This window comes from Pelmatolapia mariae, linkage group LG23 (assembly GCF_036321145.2).
Source record: "Pelmatolapia mariae isolate MD_Pm_ZW linkage group LG23, Pm_UMD_F_2, whole genome shotgun sequence".
In the NCBI taxonomy this organism is placed as follows: Eukaryota; Metazoa; Chordata; class Actinopteri; order Cichliformes; family Cichlidae; genus Pelmatolapia; species Pelmatolapia mariae.
The window spans coordinates 45,081,335-45,091,778 of record NC_086246.1 but is presented as its reverse complement, the minus strand read 5'-3'; the positions used below and the strand labels follow the sequence as shown (position 1 = coordinate 45,091,778).

The 10,444-nt window shown below is 38.4% G+C and overlaps 1 protein-coding gene across 1 annotated transcript; it reads right to left on the bottom strand.

The window, feature by feature from the left end:
* Window positions 1-1,503: 1,503 nt before the first annotated feature.
* LOC134620079 (cytochrome P450 2J2-like) lies at window positions 1,504-10,259 on the bottom strand. The gene is made up of 9 exons (XM_063466007.1): window positions 9,671-10,259; window positions 7,280-7,442; window positions 6,945-7,094; window positions 6,596-6,756; window positions 6,059-6,235; window positions 5,844-5,982; window positions 5,224-5,411; window positions 2,227-2,368; window positions 1,504-1,987 (listed from the first exon to the last, which is right to left on the bottom strand). Exons 1-9 carry the CDS (start codon window positions 9,869-9,871, stop codon window positions 1,812-1,814), a joined length of 1,497 nt encoding a protein of 498 aa, XP_063322077.1. The 5' UTR covers window positions 9,872-10,259; the 3' UTR covers window positions 1,504-1,811.
* Window positions 10,260-10,444: the final 185 nt, after the last annotated feature.

Here is a 10,444-nt window from a genome sequence, read left to right as displayed (position 1 = left end):
ATAAATGAAATGTTCTTGATCACCACACTGGGTTCTGTACTCCTTGGTTATCATTCTATTTTTTAGCTGCTCTCCAACCAATGGAATGGATTTTTTAAATGTATTTATTTACAGTGATATAAATGCTGGCAGCACAAGGAGATGAGTGAGGAAAAAAATTGTAAATTAAAGCAAGTATAAAGTAATTCAAATACAATAAGAATGATCAAATTAAAATTGATTACTAGGAGAAGGTGATGAAAGGACACATATCTAAACTTCTCAGGGAGCTTTTTCCCAGGAATGGGTGCCCTGATGGAAAAAGTCTGGTTAGTCTTGATTCTCACCTGAACTGTGGGACAACCAGCAGAGCCTTGGCTCATGGCCTTAGTTTATGACCAGTGGTGTACGATGACAGGAGATGTGATAAATATACTGTGGCTGAAGCTCATAGACAGCTTTAAAGGTCCACAAAAAACTCTTAAAACTAGTTCTATAATCATTAGCTAAAGCCAGTGAAGAGGAGCTTAAATATGAGTGTGGTGCCAAAATTTGGACCAGCTGTAGTATGGTTCAAACAAATGTATAATAAATTGCACTGATCTAACAAAGAGGAATTATAAGCATGGCACAGCACATAGCTAGATTCCTTTGGATCAAACTGAGCTGAACTTAATAAGTCGCCTAAGCCAGATAGAGCAAGATTGGACTGAATTGACAGTGATGCTTATTTATGCTGAGGTTTTTACAATATTGGCCCAAATTAATAAGCAAGGAGCCCAGAATGTGAGGTCATCGAGCCATAGTCTACTTCACTTACATCTATAAATGAAGTAATTGTGCTCTTGTGATGTCACCAATGTCAGAAGGATTTAAGCATATGGCAACCTAGAAGTGCTCCAGCTCCCGTGACCAGTTCATCCATTTCCTGCAAAGCTGACAGTAGTGTGGGATCCTCCAGTCTAAGCTCCTTTCTGGACCGCTTTTTCAAGAGGATCTTAACAAAGAGGACAACAGAACTCCAGATTCTTAAAGGAGAGTTAAAGTATTGTAAATTGAACTAAAAGAGAAACAATACCCCAGAGGTGCAGAGGTCGTTTTTGCAATTTGGATGCCCAGTTGCAGCCCACTCTCACAATGACAAGGAAGTCATGATCCAAATAAAGTACTTCATACCATGTATTCTATACTTTTTTGGTATTGCAACCATCATAGCACACGTGCTGCTCATCTATTTTTACATTTCAAATTATTAGTTTTAGAAGCATTTCTAAAAGGATGTAAATGCTCTCTTTACTCTTGCCACCCTAGATTTTCTCATTTTCTCTTACTTGTCATTTTCCATCTCTAACGTCAAACACACTTCAGGTAAAGCAAACGACTTTGACTGTGTGTTAATGGTGTAAAGAGAAATGAAAAGTCAAGTTTGAGATAATTTTTTTAATTGTATTTTTTTCAGAATTATCATTCATTTCAGGTAAAGTAACAATTTAGAAGAAGGCGTTCTGTAAGCTTTCAAATACAGTGGAAAGTTTTCTGACAAATAACTTTGATTGTCCCTAAAAACAGAATCCACTTTACTTGTAAAAGCAATGAACCAGGCAGGTATCATATACTCCGAAGTCCTTAAACAGAACAGAGACCGACTCCATTATTTCACTTGCCTTAATGTCAGAATAAAAGGATGAACTAATCTCAGTTTTTTGGTGGTTTAACATTTTTTCTACTGGAGTACAAGAACAAAAACTAAACTGCATTAGATGAAAAATGTAATAAAGGAGTGATGTATCAAGCTGAGAATCAGACATTTTCAGTTGGTGATAATTCATGGTTTAACGTGGTACAGCACAGAGGCGGTAAGGTTTGGGACAGCGTATGGCTCCCAGCTGGAACTCCAGACTGGGCTGCTCTCCAGCAGGTGCAGAGAATGAAAACCTCTGAAGGAGGGAGGCAAAGAACAGGAATAACTCCATCCTGGCCAGCTGTTCTCCGAGACACACACGCTTACCTGAGAATGCATAAGACAGTGTTATTCAGATAATTTAAAAAAATATTCAATCGTACCACATATTACAAGTGCACCTCTGGAACAAACTAAGGTTAAGTGAACACCTATGGCCTACCAACCAACGATACGTAAAAAATTGCTTAGGCAAATAAAGACATTGTGGTGGTAAGACAATTACAAGGAAAGACAGTTTTGGGTTTCATTTTGCTCTTTTTAGAATAGAATAACTTCCAACTAACCGGCAGAAAATGGAAGGAAGGCCTCTCTCTTGCGAAATTTACCATCCTGGTCCAGAAAGTGTCCGGGGTTGAAAGAGTGTGGAGTTTCCCACATTGACTCATCATGTAGGACCGAGTCAAGTGAAGCCAGGATTATAGTTCCCTGAAGAAGTATGACACAAAAAATTGAGATGCTAAAATTACAAAATAATCAAAATTGTAATGAACAATTGTGTTAATTTGCCAACTGATGGAGGATGGAAGACCAGATGATGGAGGAAGATCATGTAGTATCTTTTTTTTTTTCTAAGGCTACTAGGGAGATTATTGTAAAACTCCAGTTTCAAAAACTTTGGGACACTTTGTAAAATGTAAATAACATTAAGATGCATGTTAACATATGGCTTGTTCTTTGCATGATGGACCTTTAATCTGCAATTGTGAACAGGAGTAAACTGAGCTAAACAAAAAAACAAACAAACAAAACAAAACAGTAATTCCTGGAAGTGTTGCTGAGCCCATACAATGATTTCCATGATAGTATGAGGTCTGTCTTGAGACACGAGGTCTTATTTTTAAGAGTGACCTGTATGCATTGATGCCTAAGAACCCAAAGATCACAATAATGATTTTCTGCTTTGTCTGTTGCACACAGGGATTTCTCCAAATCCTCTGAATCTTTTAATTAATTATATACTGTAGATGGTGACAAATAACTCTTCACAGTTTTGCACTCAGGAACATTTTTCTCTAATCTTTCTAAAAATAGTTTTTAGGTCATGTTGTCACAGCGGGGTACGCCGCTGTGTTTTTGTTTTTAGCAGGACACAAGAGCAGACACAGAAGACAAGACGTGACCTTAACATAAGGCGAGCCTTTATTTCGGCTGATACACACGAAACATAAATCAAAGAAATAAACTCGAGCAACAACTAGACTGAAGGCGATGACTGAACAAAGAAAACTGCAAACAAACTGTGACTTGACTATGAACTATGAAACTATGACAACTGTGAGTAGCTATGAGCTCTATGACAACATGGAGGGAAAGATACACAGAAGATGCGACGCAGACTGAAAGAAACACAGAGACTAAATACTCACAGGGAGATTAGGGGAAGTGGAAATACATAAGGGAGAACAGCTGATGCACATGAAACTAATGACAGGACAGGGGAAGTGACACTAAATACAATGAACAAGGAACACTGGACTCTTTCAAAGTAAAATAGGAAACATGGAGATTAGACATGACACGAACTTGACAACATAACCACACGGACATGACACATGACAGCTAGGTGCATGAACCAGGGAGACTTAGTACAGGGGGAGATGACAAAAGGAACTAAGAAACAAAGGACTAAACAGCAAGCTAGAAATTGACTACATGAGCTAAACTGAAACTAGAACGCAAATGAATACAAAATGATACATTAAAACCCACATACTGGGTCACATGACCCAGTACCGTGACACATGTTCCTGCGATCAAATTCAAAATGAACTAATATAATATAATTTTGTGAAAAAGTCAAATATTTTGATTTAAGCATTTGACATGTTTTCTAATATATTTTCTTTTACACTGTGAATAAAGTGAGTTTATAAAAATTTGCAAATCATTACATTTTTATTTACACAACTTCTCATTTAAATCCAGAATTGAATTCAAAATCCTGCTCCTCACATACAAGGTCTTAAATAATCAGGCCCCATCTTATCTTAATGACCTTGTAGTACCATATCACCCTATTAGAGCACTTCACTCTCGCACTGCAGGCTTGCTTGTTGTTCCTAGAGTATTTAAAAGTAGAATGGGAGGGAGAGCCTTCAGTTTTGAGGCCCCTCTTCTGTGGAACCAGCTTCCAGTTTGGATTTGGGAAACAGACACTATCTCTACTTTTAAGATAGACTTAAAAGTTTCTTTTTTGCTAAAGCATATAGTTAGGCCCAGTTAAATCCCACACAGAGTTCCAGTAGTAGAAACATCTCTACATCAACTGTTCAGAGAAGACCGTGTGAATCAGGCCTTAATGGTCAAACAGCTGCTAAGAAACCAATACTAAGGAAAAGCAACAAGCACAAGAGATTTGTTTGGGCCAAGAAACACAAGGAATAGACATTAGACAAATAGCTTTGAGTCCAAATTTGAGATCTTTGATTCCACCCCCCATGTGTGATGCAGAAAGGTGAATGGATGGTTGGAAAACCACTTCAGGTGACTACATCATGAAGCTCATCGAGAGAACGCCAAGAGTGTACAAAGCACTAATCACAGCAAAGAATCTAAAATATAAAACATCCTTTGAGTTTTTTCCCACTTTTTGTTTACTACATAATTCCATATGTGCTGATTCATAGGTTTAAAGCCTTCAGTGAGAATCTACAATGTAAATAGAAAATAAAGAAACATTATATGAAAAGGTGAGTCCAAACTTATGACTGGTAGTGTAATTTTAGCCATTAACTACAGTTATACGTAATAAATGTATCTGTTTTTTAACATGAATTCAGATCATTTTTTGTCCAATACTAAAGAAAATACTCATCTACACGTTTCAGTTCATATCAACATATAATTTCTGTTTTCATCAAAGTTACGTTATCTTCACATACCGTAGCTAAAACACTAGTATGTACATCTATTGAGAAAACAACTCATGGTTCAAACTAATTTAATAAAACAGTGGATTTAAGGAACTATATGTCAAAAATGAAGTACAATAAAGATATTTACTTTGTGCAACTTGGAAAAAAGCCACAATTTTGCATTACCAAATATCAACAACAGTCCATAATGGACAAATAAAGCACAGCTCTGGACCTAGAGCAAGTGTAGGCTCTCCTGATCACTTAGAAAGGACGTGATAATCAGTTTGTTTCAACAGTTTTTTGCTTGTTTGTTTCTTTGTCTGTTTGCTTTTTGCCTAGAGGTTAAAATGTTTTTAATTCAAGAATAAGCCAGGAAATCTTACTAGGAAAAAAAGGCACAGACACTTGTTGCAGATTGTGTACCTTTGGGATTGTGTACTTATCAATTGTGGTGTCCTTGATTGCACTGTGGGCCAGATTGAAGGGGATAATGTTGCCCACTCTCTGGATCTCATGGATGACCGCATCAGTATAGGGCATGTTTTCTCTGTCAGCCATAGACGGCTGTCTGGATGAACCGATCACAGCATCAATCTCAGCCTGGACTCTCTCTGCGCAGTGAAAACAGGAAACAAGTTTAAAAATAAACAAAGTAAACTAACTGAAACGACCGTGTACTTTTAAAGCTATCAAGAATAAACTCAGAAAAGTAAAAAATTGTCTTTGTTAAGTTGCTCTTTGTTAACACAGCAAGTATGAGGAGTCTACAGGACTATCACTCAAATACCTTCACACATGGTTTTGACATTGTCATACTGATTCTGGTCTTCCTGTTTCCTTACAAGTTCTACTCATTTTAAATTAACAGAAAATAAACTAAGTGATAACTGAAACTGATAAATTTAAAATAAATTTTTAAAACTTAGAAAATTCAAAACTATGCTGCAAAGATGGCTGGAAAAAAAATCCTAATACCACTAACAATAAATATGTGATAGCAAGATAATTACAGCAAATGCAGGCATGGTGGATATTATGCACACCTTGTATGTCACTGTAGCAGATCATGTAAAGTAGTCCCCAGTTCAAAGTAGTGGTAGTAGTTTCACTTCCAGCAATAAACAGGTCCATAGTACACGCACTTAAACTGCTGTGATCAAAAACTGAATCACTGCCCTCCTTCTACAGGAGACAGAAATAAATGACTGTTGACATATTTCATATGAAGTGCAAAAAGAAAACACAGCACACCACTCACCTCTCCCATTTCTATGAGAAAGGCATCGATGTAATCTCGCGGTGATGCTGGGTTAAAATTTTCTATGTGTTCTCTGATTTTCGTTTTTATGAAATCAGTTACGCGTTTCGTCAAAGTTAATATCTTCTGATGAGGTCCAGGCAGCCACTTCACCAGCCAGGGCATTGTGTTGTACATCTACAGAACAGGAAGACAGTTAGCAAATCATATGACGGTCTGGAAAAAATTGTGACATTTCTAACTGTGTATTTCTCTATAGTACTCAAAGGACCCTGAATTAACATTTGTTGGGACATTCCACGGCTCCTAAGATGGTGATAGAAATCTAACGTCCCGGGAAAAATAAAATCTTTCAAAATGTTATTTTGGAGCAAAGCCAACAAACCTTTTCTAATCTAGATAATGATTAATACAATTTCCAAATATGGCTCCTGAGTAGCAAAATTATTTCTAGAGGGGCTGAGCAATACATTTGATTCAATAAGGAGATGTTTGTAATTTTTATGTATTGTTGACACATGTTTAAAAGGGGTTTACCTGTGTCCCTATGGTTCCCTGTAGGTGTTCCATCTCAATGAAGTCACTAAGAATAGACTGATACTGCTCATCAGTGTACTCAAATCGATCCCCAAACACCAAACAGCAGATGATATTTGACACGGCATTGTTTAACAGTGGCTGGGCATTAAAAGGCTTTCCTGTAAAATAAAGAGACAATGTGAATAAGGCTTGTTTCAGCTCTGCAAGAGTAATGATGTTTCGCAATGTCTGATAATTACACTAATGCTTTAATGCATGCTTGTCTGTTGGAAAGTTGGAAGAAACACAAAATGATATACACGTATCAAACAGAAATATTTGTGAAAAACAGTGTGATATTTTATGCCTTGGTGATCTGCAAAAGCTTCTGTGAGATACTGGCACTCCTGCTGGATGGATAACTCCAGGGTCTTCTTGCCCAGACCAAAGTTTTTGAGTGTATGAAGAGTAAATCTCCTCTGCTGCTTCCACCGATACCCATTTGACATCAGAAGACCTTTGAACACAGACACACACGCACACACACACATGCACGCATGCACACGCACACACACACACACACACACACAGGTAATAGAAACTAATTAGAACATCTTAATATCCCTATTTTGGCAGTTCTGATGCTGTTCGTGCATTAATTATAAGGGAGATTCTTTTGAACAAAAAACAAAAAAAACCCACCATTATTCCCAAGTAAGTTTTCAAATGAGGGTAACGTGGGACGATCTATGAAGTCTTCTCCTTGTTGGACCAGCACATCTCTCAAAAGTTTGTAGCCATTAAGCACCACAAGTCTTCCGCCAAAGAGTCGAAGGCTGAAAATCTTTCCATATTTCTCTGCAAACTGAACACAGAGAGTTGACAGGTGATGTTGTGAGTATGAAAACTGTGTATTTATACATCATTTTGCATTTAATAATTAGTGATCAATTAAATCTGAATCTCTTGCACACTGTGTTTTTGTCCTGTCTCCCCCCCCTCACCCCCAGCTGTTCGAGGCACATGGTTGCCCCTCCTCAAGCCTGGTTCCTCAGGAGATTTCTTCCTGTTAAAATTGAATTTTTCCTTTCTCATTGCCAAGAGCTTGCTCATAGAGGCGTTGTTGTGGTTGTATTATTGCAGGGACCTTGCCCCAGCAAAAGAAAAAAAAAAGGAGGCAGATATTGTTTATATGGGAAGAATGGGTAATTTTAACCCATTGCCAGGTGGTTGACAGGCATCTATAATTCAGCTTTTATGGGTTTAAATAACATATTACAGTTCTGAAATTAAAATGTCAGGATGCTAAAGGCAAAAACCAGGTCAACCTGCAAAATAACAGGGAATAAAAGGAACATAGAATAGTCCATTATTTGCACTTCAGTAAATATTTTTCACAGGGGCTTTCCCAAAAACGTTGTATAGTCCCTCTAAAATGTCACATAAACATAAAATGTCTAAAATTTTATGTTTCAACACAAAATTTTAAATGTGAAAATAAAGTGTTGCTCTAAGCAGTAAATTTGTTTAAATATATTATTCTTATGTATAGTGTTAGAATTTATTTATTTTTAATGCTCATAAACCCCCATTATTTTATGTTATACAATTACCTCGTATTTTATATCATACATTTATGTTTTATCCTTTACTGCACACAGATATGTATTGTAGAATAGTTTTGGATTTAGGTAGTTACACTCAGACACTAACAGATATATAGGGAGAGGCCGCTTCTCTGAGGAATTTGGGTGGGGGTATTGCACTAGAGATGGTACAATAAGGTACAGAAACTTAAGGCTCACTCCACTAATCAGAAAGTAATGCTATAAATCTTGGTTTTTGGGAAAGTTTTTCTCTCTATCTCCCTCTTTCTCTCTCTCTACAGCAGGGGTGTCAAGTTCCAGTCCTCGAGGGCCAAGTGTGGAATGGAGCAGGTGTGATGAGCTGTCCGTCATGGAGAACAATTTGTTCAGTGACCTCTAACCCTCGCTGACTGAAACACCTCCAAATGCTGAGCGGTGCTGCTTCCAGCTTTGCAGATTAATTTGTTCATCATTTTGGCATCTCTGGCACTGATGCTGTCCCTACTTGTACACAGCATCACTGCTGGTCCTCCAGTCCAATCTGTCATTCAGGTGAAAGTACCTGTATCTGTCCGTTTCGACCTCCATAATCATGATGTTGATGGGCATAGACCCAGTGCAATCCAGAAGACAGTAGAAGTGGAGACACCCATACTGAACAGCTTGCCTCTCAGCAGAACTGTTTGGAAGGTATTAAAGGCACTGAAAAAAACATGCTGTCGGCCCTCTTCAGTTTGCTTACCAGCCTTGTAGGAGTGGAGCATGCTGCAACAGGTAGATAATTCCTATCACACTACACTTGGTGTATCGAGGGTAAGTGGGAATTTTTGTTTGACATTTTTTGTAGACTGTACTATTTTCACTCTTCATCATGCTGCTGTAACACAACAATGCAGTATCGATCTATCGCTCCATCTATAATTTTCAGTGAAACTCTACAGCTCACTGAGCTGTGAGTCAGAAGAGGAAGAGTGGGGGTGACCCACAGAGTAAGAATCCAATGAAATATTTGCATCACCTAACAGTTAACATGAAAAAATAGACTTTTAAACATTAAGTACTGTAGTACTGCAATTTTATTTAGTTGGGGATAAGGTCAGGTTGAATATAAATGTGCAGGCACTAATCATATATATATATATATATATATATATATATATATATATATATATACACACACACACACACACACACACACACACACACACACACACACACACACACACGAATTTCTAATATTTCAAGACTCGAAGTGGATTGAGCAGAAAAATAGGGAACCAGTCGGCACCCGTACCATAATATACGTAAGAAAAGCGCAACAACATTGTAGGGGAAGCTGGCAGTGCAGTTAACTTGACTTTAACTTCACACATGAGGGCTCACTTGGCTGCGGTCTGGGTTTTGGAGCCTTTTGTCTCTGAGCTAGAGAGACGGAGGTCCATTTTGCCATGTAAAACTAATGTGAAATTCTAACTGTTTGAAAATAAATTGTGAAAATAGGTCATACCTCTGCGAATTGCAGGTGAAGTCTGTCAGGTCTGATGCGATGAAGATTACCGATGAAAGGAAGAGCCCAGGGTCCAGGAGGAAAATTTCTCGGCACTCTGTTCTTCAAAAAATCAGCCAGGAGCAGAAAAACACACAGGAATAACAAAATACTGCTGAAGTCTATCCACTCCAACCCGAGGACACTGTATATTGTCTCCATGTCTTCACTTGTTTGTGCCGACCTGTAGCTTTCCTGTTGAACAAGTCATTACAAACCACGTGAGAACGTTTAGTCAGCTGGTCAGATGAGTCAGAAATGGGTCACATAAACTTTATGGTTAGTCGGTAGTCTCAAGTGACAGTTTGAACTCTGTACGTATACCGTACCCTACCGCACCCCGGAATGTAAAGCCTTTACGGCTTCTGGAAAGCGTTTAGCTCCAAATTGCAGCGTACACCAGGGAGTTGGCTCGGATCACGTTTGTTTAGAACCTCCAAACAGTCTCGGTGTGGTTGTTTTGGTCCGCAGGTCCGAAGCTGAGTGCGATTAAGGTGTTCACACCTGTACAAGCGAGAAGCACAAGCAAGTAAATACTGCATGTGTGAGAGCTCCCTTAACTGCGCCACTACAACGTGGAATATCTCATTTACGTTCAATACTGCTTTGTCCCAAATGCATGCAGCAAAAGTCTGCAGTGTACTTTTGCCCTCTTGCTGTAGCTACCTGCATCAGGTGCGGGGGGCAGTGGGCAAAAAGCAATGCAGTATCAAATGACGGGCATTGCAGCTGGAT

Bases quoted from the DNA above. Each gene is read 5' to 3' on its own strand.
- LOC134620079 (XM_063466007.1), bottom strand. From the start codon at position 9,871: ATGGAGACAATATACAGTGTCCTCGGGTTGGAGTGGATAGACTTCAGC. The intron at 7,443-9,670 runs GTATGACCTATT...CTCTGTGTTCAG, and splicing joins TTCACCTGCAATTCGCAGAG to TTTGCAGAGAAATATGGAAA. The intron at 5,983-6,058 runs GTGAGTGGTGTG...TGTCTCCTGTAG, and splicing joins TTCTCATAGAAATGGGAGAG to AAGGAGGGCAGTGATTCAGT.